Here is a 23393-nt window from a genome sequence, read left to right on the forward strand (position 1 = left end):
CAATTTTGGTATTCCCCCTTTTCAATATATTCTCGTTATTTTATTTTTTTATTAAAAAAGTTTAAGACTTTAAATTTGTGGTCCTTCTCAACCAACACCGAATATGCACATACATCCACAAGATTGTTTGTTTCTCTTTTTATACTGATAAATATCTTCAACATGTCATTAATTAAATAATCCTTAAATGTTTTTTTTTAGCTAGCCATTTTTTCAGTGTTGCAATTCATTTTTTTCTGACAAAGTCATGTAAAAATGAGCCCCCTGACAATCAAGTAGCTTTCCAAAAACGATGAAAATAGCACAATGTGGAAAATAAGATACCTAAATAATCTGACAAAGGGATATTATAACAATAAGGAAAGAATAAAACTGTGTAAATATTGTGAAAGAACTATAATACATACCTCTAGCTACAATAAAAATGAAAATATAAAGAGTAGTTATTATTCCATATTAGGGTATAAAAAAAATTATTATCATGAAATAAATACAGAAAAAAACGTGAATAATATTTTAAGTGAGGTTGATAAAATTCTGAACAGCAATAATTTTAATGTGTATATAAAAAATAAAGAAGAAAAAAATGAAAATAAATTATCCCTAAAAAAAGAGCATGAAATAGACGTGTTTAAAATATTAAACATATTAAATAAAATATTAATCTTAATAAAAGAAGAAAATAATGAATTTCGAATAAATGTATGGAACAACCCAACATTTAAAAATCTTTTGTCTTATATTAAATTAAAAATTCCAATTTTCAATTATAATGAAATGTTTTTATTTATATTATGCTTTTCAAAAATACAATTTATTCCACAAGTTTTGCTCGAAGAAGTATTAGTAAAGCTAAATGAAGAGTCGTATTTAAGCAATTTTTTTAAAGACGATATTAATAAGTTTTTTCAGTTTATTTTTATTTTTTCAAGTTTTAAAAATTTAAAAAATGTGGCATCACGTCAGGATTTTCTACAGTTTGTAACCGAATATATTAATGTGATAATGAGACAAGGATTGAGTAATAATAATAATAATAATGAACAAAACAATGCTCGTAAAATAAGTTTAGACTGTTACATGTTGTTATGTTCAGCAATGTATAATATGAATATAAAGAATGAAATATTATTACATGAAGTGTGTAATGAAATAATTTCTCTTTTAAATGACAGTAAAATAGACGAAACTGTTGATGATAGAATTAATGTAGCAAAAAAAATAATTAATATTTATTTTTCATATTCATCCTTAGGATTTAACAATTATTATTTTTATGAAAAATTAAATTCATTTTTATATAATGTAGTAGAAGGTGTATCTTTATCAAGCTCTTTAACTTTATTACTTACTATATCGACATTGAAAGAAAGAAAAGATTATAATTTTCCTTTATGTTTATTATCAATAATAGAGAATAAATTTATAAATAATTTTTATGCATTAGATCAAAAAGATCTGTTATTGTTAATATATTTATTTACTTACTTAAAATTGTACATGTCAAATTATGAGCAATATGTGTGCATGTTGGATTATTTATTTAATGCTCATAATTTTGACTTTCTAAAAGATGGTGACAGTAATGATAAAGCAAAGCTAGTTCAAATATATTTTTCTTTAAAAGGGGGGAACATAGACTATAAAAAAAAAGAGAATAATATATCACACATTAATATTTTCGAATTACAAAAACAAACCCAAAAATTAAATGACAATATAAATGAAAAAAATATTTCTCATGTACAAAATGATAAAGAAAATGGAGATAGACATGAAAAACATGAACAAACTTACAATGATAATAAAAGTGAAATAAAAAATATAATTTTAACAGAATTACAGAATAAAGGTGTTCTTCAAAAAATTGAACAAAATGTAAATGGAAATATGGAAATAAAAGAAATAGCGATTGATGATGATGATGATTTTAATGAAAAAAAATATGAACATGTACAGGAAGAAATTGAAATAATAAATAAAATAATAAATGATAAAATTAATGATAAAATATTTAAAGTTAATACTATAAAAAAAAACATATATATAAATAATTATTATTATAGTCATTTATATTTACATATAGAAAAAGACAAAAAAGATAACAACAAAATATATGAGAAATATGTTATTAATTTATGTACAAATGAAAATATCGATTATTTTGATCAAATAGATATATATACAAATATGAAAAAAGAACACTTGTTAGATTTGCATATAAAATATATTCCAATTAATTTATTAGAATGGAAAAATTTATCTCACCACGAAAAAGAAAAGTTACTCATCCAAAAATTGATGGACAAAGATGAGAATGTACAACATATGACATGACCATGTTCATAACTTTTGTGTGTGTTGTTGTACAAACTAATTTATATTGTTTCATATGTACATTTATTTTTTTTTATTCACTATTTTTTTTTATTCATTATTTTTTTTATTCACTATTTTTTTTATTCGTTATTTGCTCTAATTCTCATGTAAGAGAAAGTAGAGAATATAACTTTATTTTTTTTTTTCATAAAGACGTTACAATATATCCAAATGATAAATCATTAATTAATGTTTTTATTAAATAATGTGTTAAAAATGGTAAAAAAAGTTAAAATTAGAAAAAAAATAAATAAAAGGAATTATCCAGTGTATAGGACCACTGTGCATAGAAAATGATAAAATTCTATTTTTTAAGAATAAACAAAACGAAAGAAAGATGAAAATAAATCAAACGTGCTTATCATCTTTCTTATGTCAACAATTGAATGCTCAAATAATAGAAGAGTTGAAAATGATGGAACAAAAAAAATATGTACCATCTTAAACAGATAAAGATTAATATTATTTAAAAGTCTTCAAGATAATCATCAGCATCATCATAATCGTCTTCATCATAAGAAAGATCGCCATATATCATATCAACTTCATCTTTATAATTTTTAATTGAATTTTTAACTTCATTTGGTTTTTTTTTATTTACAAGGGCTTCTCTTTGTTTTTTTTCTCTTTTATCAATCATATCTTGAATTTTTCTATTTAGACTTATTAGTTCTTTATTTCCTAATTTTTCTTCACTAGCTTGTAAAATAATTGATATAAACCTTTCAATAGCAACACTTTTTGCGTTACTTTTTTTAATTCGGAATGCTAATATTTCTCCTAAATGTTCACAATCTTTTATTGAATTTAATGGTGTACTTTCAAGTGTTACAATTTTTTCTTGTGCTTTATTTTTATTCGAATTTTTATTTTCAGTATCTTTAGTTGTTTTTTTATTTTTATTTGGATTATCACTAATATCTAAAAAATCGGCTATATCGTCCATATTACTTTCTAATATTTTTTTTTGTATTTCATCATTTGCATTCCTAGTTGATGAATTGAAGTCTTCTCTCTTTTCGTCCTCATCGTCATTTAGCCATTCAGACCAATCGTCAACTACGTCATTTACTGCAGCTGTTCATAAAAAAAAACAAAAAAATATGCACATGTGCATGTTGTTAATATTTTTTAGCTCGAAATATCGAGCTATAATTTAGTATGGAGACTAAAATGGCTGTAATGGAAAATATGTAAACATAAAATTATGTACAACTTTTTTTTTTTTTTTTTTTTATAAATGTGTGACTAAAGCTAGCTAAAAATATTTCTACAAATTTGTAAACTTACCCATTTTATTTTATAATAAGAAAAATATAGTCAAACAAAATAATTATTTTATCACTATAACGGCGATCTTTATTCCCTAAGTAAAAGTGATAACTAGGGAAAAATAGTAAAATACAAATTTACCAAATTATAATATATGCCAGTATTAATACATAAGTTATATTTTAAAAAAATTAATATATATAATTTTTAATTATATATATATATATGTAACATGTTTATATGTTTGATTGTTTTTTTTCCTCTACAATAATGTAATAATATGCGGAAACAAAAATGTAACGTATAACGTATAATTAATTATATCAATTTTTTATTATCATATAATATAAATAATATTTTTTTTTTTATCATTTAATTTTCTACAAAATTGTTATTTTGTTCTTTGGGATATTTACTCTCTATACCTCCTCTCTTTCTATTTTTTTTTATATTTTCCATATACGTATATATATATAAGTTTTATATTTATACTGTACATATAAATATGCATACTATACTTTTTTATGTGCCCCCTTGAAAACTATTTGCAATAGAAGAGGAAGACTTTTAATTTCTAACCTTTATATAAATTAATAATTTTAAAAAATAAATATAATTTTTTTTTCTTTTTTTTTGGAACTTATATACATACATATTATATATTCAAAAAAAATACGGGTTATAATTAAATTATGTTTTAGGAAAATAAATAAAGTATATATATATGCACATTTTTCGAATCTCTATATTTTATTTTTTTTAAAATACTTTAATTTAGTGAGGGATTGTATAAATGGAGAGTAAACAAAATAATATAGTTAAATTAAAAAATAAAATAGAAAACCCCAAATAAAACAATTATTTTAATTATAGCCATACAGGAACTTCATTGTTTTATACATGTGTGGGTAGCCAATTTTAGTTGATACTTTAAATATTTCATAAAACCTATCCTATAATTTTTTTAAATATACATTTTTTATGTTGTAATTGTACCTACTTTTGCTGAAAGTAAATAAATATTACTATATGACGTAGAAAATTTTAGTAGCACACAGTTTTATATTTGCAAAGGAACAGTTTAAGCAGCACATATAGTTTTACGTTGTGTGATATTTCTCATACTTACGATTTAAATAGGAATTAAAAAGAATGAAAAAGATGTTGTTTTAAACTTTTTAAGTGTATATAGAAAAGGTACACTTAATTTTTTCCGTTTTTCATTTTTCAATTATTTTAATAATAAGCTCATAAGTAACATTTGTAAGTTAGTTAAAAACAGGGGGAGGAGACTGTATGTATATATTTTATGCCTTTGTATGTATATATTTTGTGCCTTTGTATGTAGAACAAGCTACTATTTATATATAGGCATAAAATTTCCCCTGAAAATGTTTCCTTTTTACAGTTTTGTATAATAAAATAATCTTAATATTTAAACTGTATAAATTTTTTATAAATTAAAAAAAATAAAGAAGTTTGAAAAATTGTATAAAAACTGCATAAAAATATGATAGTTTTATATTTTTTTTTGGAAAAATACAATAATTATTAGTGAGCATAATTTTGTATAGGAAATGAAAAAAAAAATTTTCACTACTACTTCTCATTATTAACTAAATAAAAAATATGCTTGTTTTTTCTCATGAGTTTGGTTAGTTATAATTTGAAATAAAATGGGGTAAGGGCTGATATACTATAATGCCTCTACCCCCTATAGCACCCACTTTATATTAAGCACAAGCATGAATAATATGTAATTATGTATATAATTATATATATAGTACGGTATTGCTAAGAGCACTATATTATATATAATAATATATAAATAGTAAGCAGTAAGCAGTTATATTATATATTCTTATGGTGATATAAACATTTTATATAAAGTAGTTATTGCCAACCTTGTGAGGTATAGGCAATAAAATGTATTATATATATAGATATTGCCATAATATAATATAATATAAAATATGGGGAAATATAAAATTTGTGCATATTTATTTATATGGAAAAAATTAAAAAAAATATAAAAAATAAAATAACAAAAAAATATATAGTTATTTACAAAAATATAATTACATAAAATTTGTATTATATTCCAAAAAAAATTAACAATTCCATAAAAAGGTAAAAATACATTTTTTTTAAATTAAAAAAATATAGAAAATAAATAGTTTATATATATTAAAAATACGAGAAAAACAAACCTAATAATAAATGTATGATAAATAATGGGGAAATCAAAATAAAACATGAAATAATTGTTTCCCTAATTTTTCAAGCATTATATATATATATATATATATATATATATATATATATATATATATATATACTATTTATGCATAAACTTTTGTTAAAACTTTAAGTTATATTTATTTTACATTTTTATACAATTTTTAGAAATTATATAAAAAAATAAATAAACAAAATGGCAACAAGATTTAAGAAAAACAGAAAAAAGAGAGGTCATGTATCAGCTGGTCATGGTCGTATAGGAAAGCACAGAAAACATCCTGGTGGAAGAGGAAAAGCTGGTGGTTTACATCACATGAGAATTAATTTTGACAAATACCATCCCGGTTATTTTGGCAAGGTAATTAAAAAAATATTTATAAATTGAAAAGGGCTTGCCAATTTAAAAAGTTGTATATGCCTACTACATGATGAATTATTTCTTATCCTTTTAGGTCGGTATGAGACATTTGAACTTGTTAAAAAATCGAAAATTTTGCCGTACCATAAATGTTGACCAATTATGGGGTTTATTACCTGAAGAAAAAAAAAAAGAATTTGCTGCAAACCCCAAAATAGCCCCAGTTATTGATGTAACAAGAATTGGATATTTCAAAGTTTTAGGAAATGGAAATTTAAAATCAGATCAACCAATTGTTGTAAAAGCTAGATATTTTTCTTCCATTGCTGAAAAAAAAATAAAAGCTGTAGGAGGTCAATGCATATTAGTAGCATAAAAACTTTTTTACATATACATAGAGAACATTATATAACTTTATGAAATAATAGAATTTAAATAGAACTCCTTTTTTATGAAAAAAATAGCAATGCTGATTTAATTTGTTTTATTCAGTTTTATATTTAAAAAAAAAATATACAAGTGTGTATTTATATATGCTATTTTTACCTATACAAAAACTTTATAATCCAGCTCTGTTCTTTTTTTAATATATATATATATATACAACAAGTATGTACATATACATTAAAGAGAACAAGTTTTAATATTTTAAAAAAGAAAAATCAAGTTACATTATATATACGTACTATTGTACATAGCTAGTTATTTCTAACTTAGCTATTATCATTTTATGATTGTCGAATATGGTTATTTTCTAAATCTTCTTCTTCATATTGTATTTGATTCAAATCCCATGGTTTAAAAAAATTTGAAGTTGTTAAAAAATTCCATTTTTTTGGTATCAAATATAAAGCAACGGTTAATAAGTTCATTGTTAAGGTCAAGTATGTCAGGGTTTCCCGTTTGTATAATTCACTGTAAAAAAATTATCATTTTATTTTTTTAGTAAAACATCAAAGGTATGCAATTTCATATTGCATGTCATGAATATTTTTTTCTTACCCGATAAATCCAAAATTTTTTAAATACAAATCAAACAATATTAGCGCGTAGGTATGAGTAAAATACCCACAAAACAGCTTCTGAAATGGGGAAGGGATATGGATGTAACATAAATAATAATAAGCAGTTTCATATGGATGCATAGGTAGTGATTTAAAACGAGCAATAACGATAATGCAAATGGTACTATTTTTTAGATGTTTTTTTATTTATTTTTCTTACTGCTGAAAATACGAGTGCCCCACTTGAAAGCACCATAAAAAGACATACATGGAAAAGTAAGGAGTTTATGTATGCATGTTCTTTTTCAAGCATGAAAGCGAACCCAAGCTTAAGCTGCAAAAAATGAAGTGATAAAATGTAAGCAGGTGGCAATGATCAAGCATGCATTTCAGTTTATTTTGCAAACCTTTGTGCTAAAATGTATATATCCGGAAATGGCGCATACAAGTAAGTATGACATAAGTAATGTGTATAGACTTATCGAGCAAACAACATAATCATTGATAACTAGGTACTGCAACATGGAATAAAAAAATATACATTCATATGTATAAAATATAATGTGGAATTATAAAATATATAGAACTAAGAACAAAATATACAAAAACTCGTTACGAAATAAACAGTTTGAATCACCTGGAGCAAGGAGTCCCAAAAAACATATATAGACAAAGGAGAGTTATATTTAATTATGTAATTAAAAATATTATAAAAAATTAAATGTATAATTATAGATATGGTTAATAATATAAAGATAAGACCAAAAAAAAGATATGCAAAAGCATATATTTTATTTATAGGATTATTATGTGAATTTAATAAATTTTGATAATCTTTTTCAAGTTTGTGTACAATATAATTAAGTATTTTTTTCTGTCTTATATATTTTATATTATAGTAAAAAGATTTATAAATATTCATTTTTTTTATTTGTATTTTATTATTTTCAAGCATTTCTGTAACTTGTATTAATTTTTTGGCTTTTATATTTATTATTGTTAATTCTTTTCTTAGTTGGGTGTCTTTTATTTTTCTTTTTTTATTTATACATGAGTATATTAAATTAAAAGGGAATGTAAACATTCCAATTCCAACATAAAAAGAGAAAAGAACAAAGCCAAATAAAAATGTAGTTATAATTATATGATCAATAAAATTTAAATTTACATCCATTTTAATATTAATATCTGGTGGTATGTTTTGACATTCTTCTATTTTTTTTATGTTATATTTTAAAAAGTCCTTTTTATTTGTGTCTAATATATATAGGTACCACAGTTTACAATCATTTGCATTTAATTTTATTCCAACCTTTTTAACTAGTAAATATGTTAAGAAAAATAAAAAAATAGCTAGACAAATAAAAAAAAAAGTAATTGGTACAATTTTTTTAAAAAATATTTTACACCATTTTTTTATTATAGGTTTTGAATTTGTTGTCATTTTTTTTTTAAATAGTTCGTCATTTTCAATATTAATTATATCATTCTGTTCAGATATTTTAATTTTCTCAACCTCTAAATATATTATAGTTAATATAGGTGTTAATATAAAAATATATGATAAGCATATCAAATATAATATTCTGTATAAGGTAAATATATTTAAATATTTCTTAACCCTAGTAGATAAATTAAAATAAATATCAATTGGAAATAATAATACTAATATCCAACATATCATATATCCAATAATAATAATAAAGTTTATAATTTTATATACAAAATTTTTACTATTATTTTTGTCTCCACACACTATTAATAATTTAAATCCTGTCACAGCTGATATTGTTAAACATCCTATGAAAAATATTAATAATATATACTCATCCATCTTTAATCTATAAAAAGTGTTAAAAAAAAATAGTATAAACATGGATATTTATTAAAAAATTTTATGTAGTAGCATATTTATGTCTGTTGAATTTGTTCTGTTTTTGTAACAAATATGTGTTGTCTTACTTTTTTTACACTTGCTATATTTTCTATTTTTCTGGATAAAGATAAAAAATTATTTTAAAAAAAAAAAAATCTTAAAATGTATCACATGGCTTGTTTATTTGTAAATTGATGGTACAGCTTTATAAATATGACAAATAAAAAGAGAAAAATATGCATGTATTTATTTATACATATAAATTGCAAGTTTGGCAATATCATGCTTCACTTATTTAGTAAAATGAAAAATATATAAATTAAAAAAAGAGAGATTATACCTTTTTATTTTGTATTCAAAAAGTTGGGTATATTGTATACCACTGTAATCATAGAACAGTTCAGCTACATTTTTTTTTTTTTTTTTTTTTTTTCAAATGGCTGTACATAAAAAAAAAAAAAATAAAAGACCAAATGGTTAAACAAAAATAAAATTAAGAATATTTTATGAGATAAGAGAAAATATGAAATAGAGAAAATATGAAATAAGAGAAAGTACGGAATAAAGAAAATATATTTCTTTTAATCTGTATTTATAATTTTTATAGGAATTACAATTCTTAAGCCTAACATTTTGCAAATGAAAAATAAATAAAAAAAAGTACAATTTTGGAGAAAAGGAACATATATAAAATTATACAATATTTGGAATTGTATAATTACAACCATTTCATGTATATGTCTATTAAAATGACTGAACAAATGTAGCGAACATTTTATATCATTTTCCATTTAAATATATTTTTATTTTCCCTAAGCTAGCTACTTTAAAAATGTGATATACTATTACCAAATGGGACAACAGAGAGGGAAAAAACATTTTATATATTCTCAACTTATTAAAAAATATCTTATAAAATAAAAGTTTCTACACAATTTTATGTTTTCCTTTTGAAAATACACACACACATATGTCCTATATAAATTTTCTGTTTAAAAAAATTATGAACAGTTAATAATTTTTATGTTTAATATTTTATGTTAATAATATTTTAATTGTTGTAATAGTATTAAAAAAAGTTATAAATAAATAAAGTGTTTATAATTGTTCTTTTTAATCATAGTCATATGTATGCATGGGTAATATAGAGAATATATGTGTACATGGTAAGGTATTGAAAATGGGCACATACTTATTCAACCTTTGGCATGTTGGTATTAGCCAATTATATTTTTAATAATATTAAAATGGTAAAAAGCTTTAAAAAAAAATAAGCCTAAATAATTATTTTACTAATTTTTTATGTATTTATTTGATTTTAAAACTGCATATGTTTTTACTTAAAACTGTTTTTGAATAAGGGGAATAAATACTCGAGTACACGACACATTTTCTAGCAATTTAATGTAAAAAAAAACAGGTATTTACACGGATATTAACGTGTAATTACTTTTTATATCGTTAAGATATATATTTTTATTAATAATGAAGGAATACGAAAATATAGTATAAAAATAAAATGCATGTATTTGTCATGAATGAATTTACACCCTTATTTAATCCAACACCTAGTGCATATATTACAGGAAAAAATAAATATAATATTTAAGCTTTATTTTTATATCTTCAAAGTTGAATGTTAATTTTATACATTTTTCAATATACAAAAGTTTAAAATATTTTTTTACACCTTTATATTTTTTTAAATATATTCCATATACAATCCATTTAGGCATTTATTGTGTATTATATTTTTTCCTCATTAAATTAAGCACATATTATTTTTTTGATTTGTATTTTATATTTATTTTTTGAATAATGACAAAAATATCATTAATAGGAAGTGGCCAAATAGGGGCTATAGTAGGGCAACTTTGTTTATCTGAAAATATCGGAGACATAGTTTTATATGATGTAGTAAATGGGATACCTCAAGGAAAATGTCTCGATTTAAAGCATTATAGTACAATTATAGGTGTAAACCGAAAAATAATAGGAACAAATAATGTTGAAGATATAAAAGGGTCTGATGTAATTATTATAACTGCTGGTGTTCAAAGAAAGGAAGGAATGTCCAGAGAAGATTTAATCGGTATAAATGGAAAAATAATAAAAAGTGTTGCTGAATCAGTAAAACAACATGCACCAAATGCTTTTGTTATATGTGTTACAAACCCTCTTGATGTTATGGTTAATATTTTTCATAAGTATAGTAATTTACCTTATGAAAAAATATGTGGTATGGCAGGTATATTAGATACGTCAAGATTTAGATCTTTGTTGAGTGAAAAATTAAATGTTTCACCAGAAAATATTAATGCTATTATTTTAGGAGGTCATGGTGATCTTATGATGCCATTACCAAGATATTGTTCAATATCAGGTATCCCTTTATTAGAATATATTAAAAATCATAATATATCAGAAAAGGATATAAATGATATAATAGAAAAGACAAGGAATATGGGTAGTGAAATTATTAAGCTAGCTAAATCTTCAGCGGCATTTGCTCCTGCTGCTTCAATACTTAAAATGGTAAAATCATATTTACAAGATCAAAGTCAATTATTTACGTGTGCAGTTTATTTAAATGGGTTATATGATTGTAAAGATTTATTTGCTGGATCAACAGCAATTATTAATAAATCTGGGGCTCACCCAATTGAATTTATATTAACAGAGGAAGAACAAGCTTTTTATCAAAAATCGATAAACAACATTCGAGAAAATACAAAAAAAGCCTTGAGTGCAGTCAGCTAAATTTGTAACCTTTTTTCTCCCCCCTTCTTAAAATGGATAATCAAATTTATCCACACACAAACTATAAATATGATAAGTTATTAGTATTTCCATTTATCACTATTATATGTGTACATGGATTATTTTTATGCTATAACGACGTTTTTTTTCGTCTCATAATTAATAGGGATATATAATGTGTTTTACTCAAGATTGAAGAGTATGAAAATTTGCATTTAATATTTTACTAATAATAGTAAAAATCTCCATAATATTTTTACACTTATGGAAATGTAAATTTTATGTTTCTTTATTTCTTAGTAAATTTTTTCGTTTACTCTTAAAACATATTAATGAAAAAAAAAAACACCAGCTAGCTATATTAATTTTTTTTTTTTTTTTTTTAAATTTAATAAGTTAACAAAATATAAAGTTTTAATAATTCAAAAAAAGTTAACTAACAATTACTTAACACAACATTTCGTAACTTATAATAAATTCTAATGAATTAAGAATGAAAAAAAAAATAAAAAAATAGAGAAAATGCAAAATAAAACATTATTTAGCATTTAATAAATATTAGGTTAAGTATTAAAGAAATCCAAAATAATCCCATTAATGCGGTATAGACTAATCTTTCAGTATTTCCTGGTCTAAAAAAATTAAAAAAAAATTGTCATAATCATGATATATGTGTGTGAACTATTTTTTTTTAATATGAATATGCATATGTTTGATTGTCTTTTTAGTGGTTACCTGTTGTCCATTCTAGACACATTAAAAATATAAGGGTAGCAATAACCTCCAAATATTCCTCCAAGGTTTCCCATAATATTTCCTATAAGTGTAAATGAAAAGTAAGAAAGCAAAATATGTAGTGATGAATATAGGAAAATATATCACTCATAAAATGTTTATTTTTTTTTCTTGATTTGTTTACCATTATGTGGGAACATGGATATTGTCAAATACATTGATATGATGGTAAATCTGTGGAGAAAAAAATAACATATAAAATATATAATTTAGTATTTCACAATTTTGTAGGATGGTTTGTTATATGGATTTTCTTTTGGTTGTTTTTCTATTCTGCTCATACAAATAAGTCCCTATGATTTCGATTTTTCCACTAATTCTTCTAAAGTTTGATACAACTTCTTGTAAGAAGAGCCCCATCATTCCTGACAATATAGTACTTGTTCCTAATTGGGACTAAAGAATTAACAAAAATAGTTAGATTATATGAAAAAATAAAATATTACCACTTTTTAACTATATAATATGCTTATTCATTTTTTTTTTTTGAATAATACCTCATTGCAATATGCAGTTGCACACATTAATAAGTTTCCACATATCGAGCTAAATAACATGAGTGCTATAGTATTAATTCTTCCATAACTTTAAAAAAAAAAAAAAAAAAAATTATGTTTATTATGACATCATTTGTTGGGCTAGCCGCTTTCGTTTAAAATAAAGTAAAAAAATATGACTCTCTATTTTGTAATTACTTTTTCTCGATAACAATTCCAAGGTTAATTAAGTAATATGTGTTAATCTAAAAATAAAAAAAAAAAATAAAGTATGAAAAAGTGTAAATATAAATAGTATAAGAAATATGTTCATGTATTTATGTTTCCTTTTTCAAGCTGTACTATCAAACTCCAAACATTAGGATGAATTAGTGTGGCTGTTATGAATTTGTGGAAATGTAATTGACTTGTGATAATGTCTCTGTTTATTCCTATATGTGTTATTACCTCTCTAAAAATGAAAAAAATAAAATTGCATAATTTTTAAAGGTATATATCTGTCTATGTGCAGGGATACATTTATACAGCTGTATTTTTTCTCTTTTTTTTTTCTCTTTTTTTTTCTCTTTTTTTTTCTCTTTTTTTTTCTCTTTTTTTTTTCTCTTTTTTTTTTCATATATGCCAATTTTCTTACTCTCTAATAAATAAGGGGTTGTATTTATTAAAGAAATATATGTCATATCCAAAGAAGAAAATGTATAAGAACAAAGAGAAGATTATGGCAACATAATGATGTTTATAAGAAGGGAATAAAATTTGAATAAATTGAATTTTCTTCTTAAAGGTTTTATAAAATAATGTTGCATATTTTAAAACTAATAAGTCCGAGTCATCAAATGACTCATCATTTGGTAAATTCTGATAATTCATAAGAAACCTCATCTTTTCTTTTTTTTTTTTTTTTAATTATTTAATTATAGAATGTAAATATTCTAACCCAATTATTATTATTATAATTGGTTATTCATTTACAATAAATGCGGAATAATAAAACAAATAAAAAATTGTAAACAAGCAATATATTTAATTTGTAAAAAAACAAATTATCAAATAGGTTGAAAATACATTAAAAGGGAAAGATACTATCGGAAGGGCATGAAAAATGTGGAAAACTTTTTCCATAAAATTTGAAAAATAATTGTAGAAAAAATTGTAAAAAAAAATACTAAAGATTGTAGAAAATGTTTCTATATGCATATAGAGATATATCTAATTATTTTTCAGTGAAATTTTTTGGGGTGGGATAATTTTATATTAAGGAGAATTTTCATTACTGTACTGTACGTAAATTTTTATATGGTGTTATTATATGCATGCAAAGCTTAAAAGCCTAAAAATGGAAAAAACAAAAAACAAAAAAAAAATAAAATTATTGACTTTTTTTAGAATATAATTTTTGTAATTAAAATAAATTTCTTAACATTTTTTAAAGTACATAATTTTATTTTTTCGTTAAGTTTCCAAATTAAGGTAGTGTTAAAATGTATTTATTTACTAGTAACGTTGTTAATGTAGTTTTTGGGGGGCTCACTGAAGTTATCCAGTGTGTTTTTATTTTTCTATAAGGGGAATAAAATAAAAAAAAATAGTTGTATCCAATTATTATTTATACTCAAAAAATTTTAATACATAAATTATTCATAAGTAATATAAAAATAAAAAAATTACAGTTTTATTATTAAATTTGGAAACTTATTTATATCTGTACGTATGCATGAATCGACATAGGGGGATAGCAATTATGATTTCCAAAGCATATATAAGAACATGTTTATATGTTTGCATTTTCCTATATTTGTAAATCTTTTTTTTTCTATAGTTTTATAATATATATAGCTTTTGCTGCGATTTTACTAGTTAGCTAATTATGCAGCCAAGACAAATGAGCGAGGGGAAAATTTCAAAAATAACTCTTTTACTTCTTATTAATGAAATAATTAATTTTAATATCAAATTAGTAAAGGACAATATATTAGATAGTGTAAGTGATGGTGAAAATGTAAAGCAGACTTCCGATGAAAAATATGAAGAAGTAAAAAATAAGCTAGACAAACAAGATAACAAACTTGATAGTAGTATCCCGAGTCAAATTGAAAAAAGCAACGACGATGGGGATCAAAGCAAACAAAACTGTACTGACATAGATGAAGGGAAGCATCATACAAATATATTGACAAACAGATTAAGGGATATGGGTAAAGGGATAGGAATAAAATTAATAGAAAGAATTTTAATATATAAAAATGATATAGCTGATATTAAAGATATTATAAAAATTATAGGGAAAGATATGTGGCTTATTATATTTAATAAAACTATTGATAAGTTACAAACTTATAAAAAAAATATATATATAATAGTTGATAATGATATAAGTATTTATTTAAAGCATAGTATGATTGATAATGGAACTAATCAAAAAAATAATTTTATTCATGCTTTTATAATTTTAATTATTGGAATAATTAAAGGTGTTTTATCTAGATTTAAAATTGATGCTTGTATTGCATATAACCTAAACTATCCTGCATGTAAGTCTGACTTTGTTTGTTTTTCATGTGTATACATCTTTATATGCTACTTCTTTATTCACCATTTTTTTATTCCTTGTTCAGGCTCCTTTCAAATAAACATACATGATGAATGAGTAAGCAAGGGGAATACAATATATTATATCAATTTTAAAAATAAAAAATTACTAAATTTTTTTTTAACCTTTTCAAAGAGACAATAGTATATTTACATTTCAAAGTAAAGAAGATTAGATTGTTTCTTTTTAAAATGTCAAATTTAAGTTACTAACTTAATTGAATAGCTTTTTTTCACATCATACAAAAAAATAAAATTCACAAAAAAAAAATATATAATAATTATAAAACATAATAACCTGTCCAAGCGCAAGTGCGTGGATAATCCAACAAATAAATGTGTACATGACTAAATAGTTATGACGTGATAAATAAAATTCTGATGATGATGCATATAGAGCATATCTCATTAGTGCATTATGATGTGATTAAAACTGTGGTCAATATTTTTATGTACATTCTTTTATGATTATAATAACTTACCAAAATAATTTATTTTTTTTAATAATAATTTTTCCTGACTTTTTATCAACACACTCAAATTTCGTTAACCCATGACATTTTTTTGAAAATAAAAAATTATTTTCATTATGTAATAAATAGGTATTATTATCTTTATCGTGAATATTTTGAAAAGGATTATTCATTAAATTTACTTTAGTCTGATTTAGTAATATTCCTTGGTCATAGTCTATAAATATTTGATGTTTTTTTATTAACGGTTCACCATAATCTATTTTTTTTTTATTTTTTTTATGTAAATTTTTTTCTACATTTTCAATTTTAGAATAAGTTGGAAATAAAAAATAATTTCTATTTTTAATCAAATTGGTAGTGTTATATTTTTGTGAACTATTTTGTTCTTTTTCAGGGTTCATATTTATATTTTTTTTTTTTTCATTTTGGCTAGAATATATTAAATTAGTTATATCTCTTTTTGTTTGTTCATCAGCTTGATTTAAAGCATTAAAATTGTAAAAGCAAATATTTTGTAAAAAGTTTTTTATAAAATTTGTTTTTTTATCAATTGAATCTAATGATATAAATGAGTCTTTGTCAAAATAATAATATTTACCATTTAATAATTTCATATGTCTTTTTTTTAGTTCCATAAATCCATTTAAATTTTCTGAACAAGCTAAATATTTTTTTTTTGATAATATATCAATATATATATTTTTATTATCCCCTTTAATAAATATATCAAACATATAAGGTTTTTTTTCTTTTACTATTTCAAAATTGTCTATATTTAAATAATTTAATATATTCAATATTTCATCATGCATAGTTGTATATTCTTTAGATTGTACAAAATTCAAATTTTTAGAGATAAAAGTATTTATAGATAGTGGAAACTGTTTAATAAAATTTTCTCTTTCAAGAACTGTACTAAAGCATATAATGCTTAGCATATTATTTTTTTTATTATTTTTTTTGTTAATTTTTTTGCTGCCATCATTCACACCACTATTATCACTATCTATAGAAATAATATGATTAAAAAATAATTGCATAAACTCAAAGTCATATATATTATTCATTACTAACCCTATGGTAAATACGATTAGCTGTTTGGGGGTAAAACTACATAACAATTCTTTTCCCTTATCAAGACAAATTTTATAAAACTTATCATTTTGATAATGAACTTTTGATAAGCTATGAATAATCAAGCTTAAATTTATTGCGGATATATTTTCAATTCTTCGAGTTAAAATCTCGCATAATATATCAAACAAGTTTTCATCTTTTTTTTTTAACTTCCCTAGTGTGTATATAATATTTGTAATGTTTACGTCATTTAAACTTTCGGCGTGCCTGCAAAAAATTGGAAAATTAAAAAATAGTGAAAAAAATGAGTATGACAATCCTTTTCAAATCTCATTTTTTGACCCCCTTTAACAGGTGTGTGCTATTTCAAAATGAGAGCATATATTTTTTTTTGTAAATTTTGGTATAATTATAAAACTAAAAAATGCCTGAACGTTCATATTTTTTTACTATTTAAAGGCGATTTTTTAGGTAGCTATTTTTTAAGTAGCCATTTTTAGGTAGCTATTTTTTTTTTTTTTTTTTTATTTCGTATAGTCATACCTTTTAAATAGGGAAAGACAAGAATTAACGAACTTGTCATCATAGTACTCATTTTTTGAAAGTGAATAAAAGGAAAGACAAAGAGATAAAGTATTAAACTCTTTAGTTCTGTTTGTAAAGACATCAGCTAAATATTTATAAATAAATTTATAAAATCCAAGATTAAATTTAATGTTACTTAAAATATAGAGATATAATGATATATATTTGATGTCTATATTTTTTATATTTTTTTTTATTCTGTAATGTAATTTGTAAAATATTTGTATAGGTACTAAATTCATTTTAAAATAATAATACAATATTAATATTAATACATTTGTATTTTCATTAATAGCTGTTTTTTTATTTATCAAATGAATAATTGTCCTTAAAATTTTTATATATGTATTTTTATATTCACTATATTTTATATTTGAATTATTTAGTTGAGTTACATTTTGTACAACAACTTGTCCATTCGGTGTTAGAGAATTTGTACTACTATCAAGTTTGGCATTATTTTTGTGTGTCCTTTTTTTGTTATTATAATTATTTGTAGCGACTTCAATTTTATTCGGATTAGTTAGTGCATTACTATTTATACAATGTAATATATCGGATTTACTAATTTTTATATTAGATTTGTTCATAAAATATAGAAGAGAAAGCATGTCTAGATAATTTAGGTTTCCGACATTTAGTAATATATATTTACATATATAAAGTAAATAAGAATTTGATACATTAAATAAAGATGAATAGGAATGTAATATATAAGACAAGGCACTATTATTTAAGTGGTTTGTGTACAAATTTAACATATTTATTTTATGATTTTTTTTTTTTTTATTCAATAATTGGATAGTATATTGATAATCATCTTTATTATTATGATCGTTATCTTCACTTTTTAATAATTTTGTTAATTTATTGTTTTTATAAACCTTAATATGGTTGCAAATAGTTTTTAAAATATTTTTAAAATATGTATACTTATTTAATTTTATATTTTTATAACTTATAGCAGTAGATAATAATAAAGATGGTGATGCTGTGTGTATATTATTATTTATATGATCAAGAAAATTTTTAATTGTTTTTATATTTTTTAAAACGTTGTAACTTATTTTTGATTTACTTAAATTTTGTAATTCATAAATAAAAACACTTATTTTTATATTCTCTTTATTTTTTTCATATTCATTTATTTTTTTTAGACATAATATTAAAATATGTTCACTTTCTTTATTTATATAGCTTTTTGTATATGTAGAGAATATTTTATTACTCTTTAATTTATCACTTAAAATTAATCGATCATTAAATATGTTTATGTGTGCGTCTAGGTCTGATTTATACTCTTTCACTTTGTTGGAAATATTTGGATGGCTTGTTGTTTCCCCATAAAGGTATGGAAATTTAGTACCAAATTGTTTTACCGTTTTTATTTGTTCAGCTTTAAAACATTTTGTGACTTGTGAAAACTTTGAATAAGGTCCCAGAAATTGTATAGTTCTCATTGTGTCCCTATTCTCGTTATGGTTTAACGAGCCTTTTTAGTGTCAAATTTTATTGTATGTATTATGTATGTGCATCCTCTCTAATTATATGCTTTTAAAATGGCTATCAATTTACATGTTGTAATTATTCCCCTTCAAAATTATGGATTACTCTTTTTATCCATTAAAAAAGCCATATATCATACAAATTTGTAGGCCTATATGCTAGTGTATAAATATGGTCTTCAAATTGTTTGCTAATTTTAAGTTTACTAATTTTACAAAACAATAATTTTTTTTTAAAAATAATATGTAAATAACAAATTGTACTAAAAACAATAAGAATAATTTAATTTCAAATTTTTAATTATTTTAAAAGATAATTGATAAGTAATATTATGAAAGAGAAATATGTCACATGCCAATGTAACTTTTTATAGAATAATAGTTACATTCCTCTTGTTCAAATTTTAAAATATTTTTTTACTAATTTTGATATATTTAATTATGTTACTAATTTATGTGTATCCATTTTATAATTTTTTTTTTTTTCAAATGTAAGATATGTTATAAAAAATGCTGATGGTAATTTTTTTAAAATATGTCAAGGCATGGATTATTTAATTTTCCCTTTTGTACTTGGCTTAATTAAAATTTTTTTTTTTTTTTTTTTTTTTTTTAATTTTTTACACTTTATCAATTTCTTATGTTCGATTAGGTTATCCATTTTAATGACACACATCATGATGTTTTTTTTGTTTAAAAGATAAAAAAGATATTTAACTAAAATTTCATATTTGTGAAAAAGAAAAAAAAATAATTTATTTAGTTTGTAATAATGCAAAAGATCTCATTTTAAGACGTACAATGAATGACCCTCCTAATTGTGTAAACATATATTTTCCTGATAATATAAAAATAGTTGATAATATTTCAAAATGCTTTTTATATGGATTTTCAAACGATAGCACATATGCCATCATTCATGTTGGCTCTAAATATGTAAAATAAAAAATGATAGCAAAATAAAGCAGTAAAAAAATACACTCATACTACACCCCATCTTTTTCGATGAATATTGTCTACCTTTTCAACATTTTTATTTTTTTTTTTTTTAATTTTGTTTGACTATTGGATAGGTTGATCAAATAGAAGTTCAGACAAATCATGAACAAACAAAACATTGGGATTCCTTTCGAATATTAGGAGAATTAGTATTTGTAAAAAATGAAGAAGATATAAAAAAATATACAAACTCAAAAGATAAGAAAGATAAAATCAATTATATATATGCCATTTATTATAAAAATAAACCAATAGTTATAAAAATTAATACACAAAATGGAAAAAAAATGAGTGTCTTATTTATTTTATATAATACAGACAAGTATATTTACAATTTTGATCCTGATCATGTAAATAATTTAATTTCAGATGCATATAAAAGAGAAATCGTATACATATATTATAACAAAAATGGCTATATAAATAATACTGAAAAAGATTGTAGGATATTAAATAATAGAAAAACCGAACTTATAAACAATTCAAATTTAGATAATATAAAAATAAATGATACAAGTAATGAGGATGGACAATTAGATCAGCATGCTCATACTACAACAGACAATGAGAATATATCATGTCATGAAAATAAAATAAAAAATATAAAAAAAGAAAAAGATGAGTCTACTAATATTCCTAATACAGCCAACTTAGAAAAAAAAAAAAAAATATATTACAACTTATCAAAAAATAATATATGCGAAAATTTACGTATAAGGGATGTAATAAATTTAATTAACACCAGATATGTTTATATTGAAGAGGTGGAAAATTTTGAAAAAGATTTTCAAACAAACACAAATGACATATGTAGCAAAGACAATGAAAGTAGTGAGCATAATGAAAAAGATGTACCAGATGAGCCGAATATTACTATAACTTATGTATGGCTCTTTTTCATGTGCATCATTTCAGTCATAAATAAGACAATATACTGTATATTTTGTATACCAAATATTTTTAATAAAAAGTTATTTTTAAAAAATAAATTAAGTATTTTTAAATTAATAAAAGAAAAATGTTTATTAAATTCTGAGTGGTATAAAATATTTTTACAAATAATTGAAAAAAAAAAAAAAAAAAATGATTATGATTATTATAAATATAAACAAATATTATTAATTCGAGCATTTAGTTTATTATTAGACATATTGGGTGGGGTCATTTTATTTTATATGATCTCAATTCAAATAATTAATTTAGGATTTATTTATGACAAAATAAAAATTGTCTTTGAAACGAGTACCTTAACGTAAGGAATGAAAAAGTACAATACTAAATGGGGTGTATATATGTATTCTATACTTTCCATATTTGAAGTATTATAAAACGTATGTACAAACAATATGTTTTATTATGTAGAACATGTTTATATGGTTTGTTTTATTTTTTTATCCCAGATCAATATTAGGTACCTTGTTGCAAAAACCGTTGGGAATAAAATTAAACAACAATTTTACTTCCTTTATTGGAAGTGTGGTTGTGTCTATTTTAGACAAATGGTATGAGATTATCATGTACATTCATTTATTTATTTTATAATATTTTTTGTGTGCATATTTTCAACTTTTTTTTATTTTTACACATTTTTAGGGAATTTTTTAAAAGTTTAATTATGTTTAAAAGGAGTTCAATAATCCATTTTTTCAACATATCCAGTTTATTAGGGTTGTCTATTTTTCTTTCCCTTGCGATTGATTACTTTAGGTTTATTACTGTTCACGTAAGAATATATTAAAAAAGATTGACAAAGATAAATATATTTCTTTTTATTATTTTACACACTTAATTGCCATCATACATGCTATGCTTTATTTTTTTTTTTTTCAACTCAGGTAACAATAATATATTTTTTTTTCAAAAGAGTCTTTTCCATATTCCATAGTAACATGTACTCTCTGTATTTACTATTCAAGTATGCTCATAATTTATAAAAAAAAAAAATAATAATAATAATAAATAATAATACCACTTTTACTTATTTCACTACATATCTGCTATTACCTTTTAGTGGGAAAAAATGGAATGTTCTAAAGTCGAGGGTAGACACAAATTATTACACTAACGAAGAAGTTATACTTGGTAAAAAATAAAAAAAATGAAAATAAATTATGTGTCATTATACTAGTTACTATTTTATATTGTTTTACTTTTTTACTGAAATCTGTAGGCACAATGCTATTTGCTATATTAATATTTCTCTTCCCAACTGTGCTAATCCTGCTATTTGTTTTTGGAATTGTGTACTTTGTAATTAAAGGTATAAGAAGTAAACAAGTAAATTATGTGTCATTATATTAGTTGGCTATTTTATATTATATTTTTTTTTTCCACCCATTTTGATAGGGTTTATATATTTTTTGGTAGTTTTAAAGGAACTTATTTTATACTCTCCGATTTATATTCTCTTGTTAACAAGCGAAAATAAATATATTAGCAAGGGGATAAAAATGAGGCAATGTAAGAAAAAATAAAAAAAAATTTTAAAATAAAACAATTAAAATAATAAAACATTATCTTTAAAATTTAATAAACTTTTGTAGGTCACGATATAGTAAATTGCAAAACGAAAAAATATACTTGATGAATTGTTCTCCGATCTAAGACAACACTATACGTTTTTTCATTTTTTACTATGCATAAGTTTGTATGTTTATTTATTTTTTTTTCTACTGTCTTTACAGGAATCTAATGAATTAGTTGATGTCCCTCAATCATATTACCTGCTTTTGGAAAATGACAAATTTTTATTTTCTGACAAGATAAAGTTATTTCTTGCAATTTTTTTTAATTACCAAAATTTTAAATAAATTTGTTTTTTTTTATTAGCTTTTTTTTTTACTAGCTGTTTTTTTACTAGCTTTTTTTTTACTAGCTTTTTTTTTTACTAGCTTTTTTTTTACTAACTTTTTTTTTGTATATGATAAAATAAGTTAACATATTGTCTAATATGGTTGCTTAGCATATATAGGACATGTTG

The 23393-nt window shown here is 22.2% G+C and overlaps 9 protein-coding genes across 9 annotated transcripts; 5 read left to right on the top strand and 4 right to left on the bottom strand.

Annotated features, from left to right (window-relative positions):
- Positions 1-306: 306 nt before the first annotated feature.
- Positions 307-2337, top strand: PVVCY_1101810 (conserved Plasmodium protein, unknown function; the record flags this gene model as incomplete). Its single annotated transcript, XM_008626192.2, has 1 exon — positions 307-2337. The coding sequence occupies one exon, from the start codon at positions 307-309 to the stop codon at positions 2335-2337; it is 2031 nt and encodes a 676-aa protein (XP_008624414.2).
- Positions 2338-2845: 508 nt separating this feature from the next.
- PVVCY_1101820 (conserved Plasmodium protein, unknown function) lies at positions 2846-3673 on the bottom strand (the record flags this gene model as incomplete). Its single annotated transcript, XM_008626191.2, has 2 exons — positions 2846-3456; positions 3670-3673. 2 exons carry the CDS (start codon positions 3671-3673, stop codon positions 2846-2848), a joined length of 615 nt encoding a protein of 204 aa, XP_008624413.1.
- A 2412-nt stretch (positions 3674-6085) lies between these two features.
- On the top strand, positions 6086-6626 carry PVVCY_1101830 (ribosomal protein L27a, putative; the record flags this gene model as incomplete). Its single annotated transcript, XM_008626190.2, has 2 exons — positions 6086-6250; positions 6345-6626. 2 exons carry the CDS (start codon positions 6086-6088, stop codon positions 6624-6626), a joined length of 447 nt encoding a protein of 148 aa, XP_008624412.1.
- Positions 6627-6978: 352 nt separating this feature from the next.
- PVVCY_1101840 (conserved Plasmodium protein, unknown function) lies at positions 6979-9088 on the bottom strand (the record flags this gene model as incomplete). The annotated part of the gene is made up of 5 exons (XM_008626189.2): positions 6979-7165; positions 7253-7332; positions 7475-7588; positions 7701-7769; positions 7892-9088. 5 exons carry the CDS (start codon positions 9086-9088, stop codon positions 6979-6981), a joined length of 1647 nt encoding a protein of 548 aa, XP_008624411.2.
- Positions 9089-10948: 1860 nt separating this feature from the next.
- PVVCY_1101850 (malate dehydrogenase, putative) lies at positions 10949-11890 on the top strand (the record flags this gene model as incomplete). The annotated part of the gene is made up of 1 exon (XM_008626188.2): positions 10949-11890. The coding sequence occupies one exon, from the start codon at positions 10949-10951 to the stop codon at positions 11888-11890; it is 942 nt and encodes a 313-aa protein (XP_008624410.2).
- Positions 11891-12431: 541 nt separating this feature from the next.
- On the bottom strand, positions 12432-14064 carry PVVCY_1101860 (rhomboid protease ROM10, putative; the record flags this gene model as incomplete). Its single annotated transcript, XM_008626187.2, has 8 exons — positions 12432-12522; positions 12626-12707; positions 12810-12859; positions 12969-13081; positions 13183-13270; positions 13381-13427; positions 13525-13633; positions 13817-14064. The coding sequence occupies 8 exons, from the start codon at positions 14062-14064 to the stop codon at positions 12432-12434; spliced, it is 828 nt and encodes a 275-aa protein (XP_008624409.2).
- Positions 14065-15049: 985 nt separating this feature from the next.
- PVVCY_1101870 (trafficking protein particle complex subunit 6A, putative) lies at positions 15050-15829 on the top strand (the record flags this gene model as incomplete). The annotated part of the gene is made up of 2 exons (XM_008626186.2): positions 15050-15713; positions 15798-15829. 2 exons carry the CDS (start codon positions 15050-15052, stop codon positions 15827-15829), a joined length of 696 nt encoding a protein of 231 aa, XP_008624408.2.
- Positions 15830-16249: 420 nt separating this feature from the next.
- PVVCY_1101880 (conserved Plasmodium protein, unknown function) lies at positions 16250-19369 on the bottom strand (the record flags this gene model as incomplete). The annotated part of the gene is made up of 2 exons (XM_037634531.1): positions 16250-17591; positions 17901-19369. The coding sequence occupies 2 exons, from the start codon at positions 19367-19369 to the stop codon at positions 16250-16252; spliced, it is 2811 nt and encodes a 936-aa protein (XP_037490623.1).
- An 846-nt stretch (positions 19370-20215) lies between these two features.
- On the top strand, positions 20216-23223 carry PVVCY_1101890 (phosphatidylinositol N-acetylglucosaminyltransferase subunit GPI1, putative; the record flags this gene model as incomplete). The annotated part of the gene is made up of 9 exons (XM_037634532.1): positions 20216-20350; positions 20488-21665; positions 21814-21915; positions 22007-22136; positions 22249-22328; positions 22425-22495; positions 22760-22873; positions 22957-22967; positions 23098-23223. 9 exons carry the CDS (start codon positions 20216-20218, stop codon positions 23221-23223), a joined length of 1947 nt encoding a protein of 648 aa, XP_037490624.1.
- Positions 23224-23393: the final 170 nt, after the last annotated feature.

This window comes from Plasmodium vinckei, assembly GCF_900681995.1.
Source record: "Plasmodium vinckei vinckei genome assembly, chromosome: PVVCY_11".
Classification (NCBI taxonomy): Eukaryota; Apicomplexa; class Aconoidasida; order Haemosporida; family Plasmodiidae; genus Plasmodium; species Plasmodium vinckei.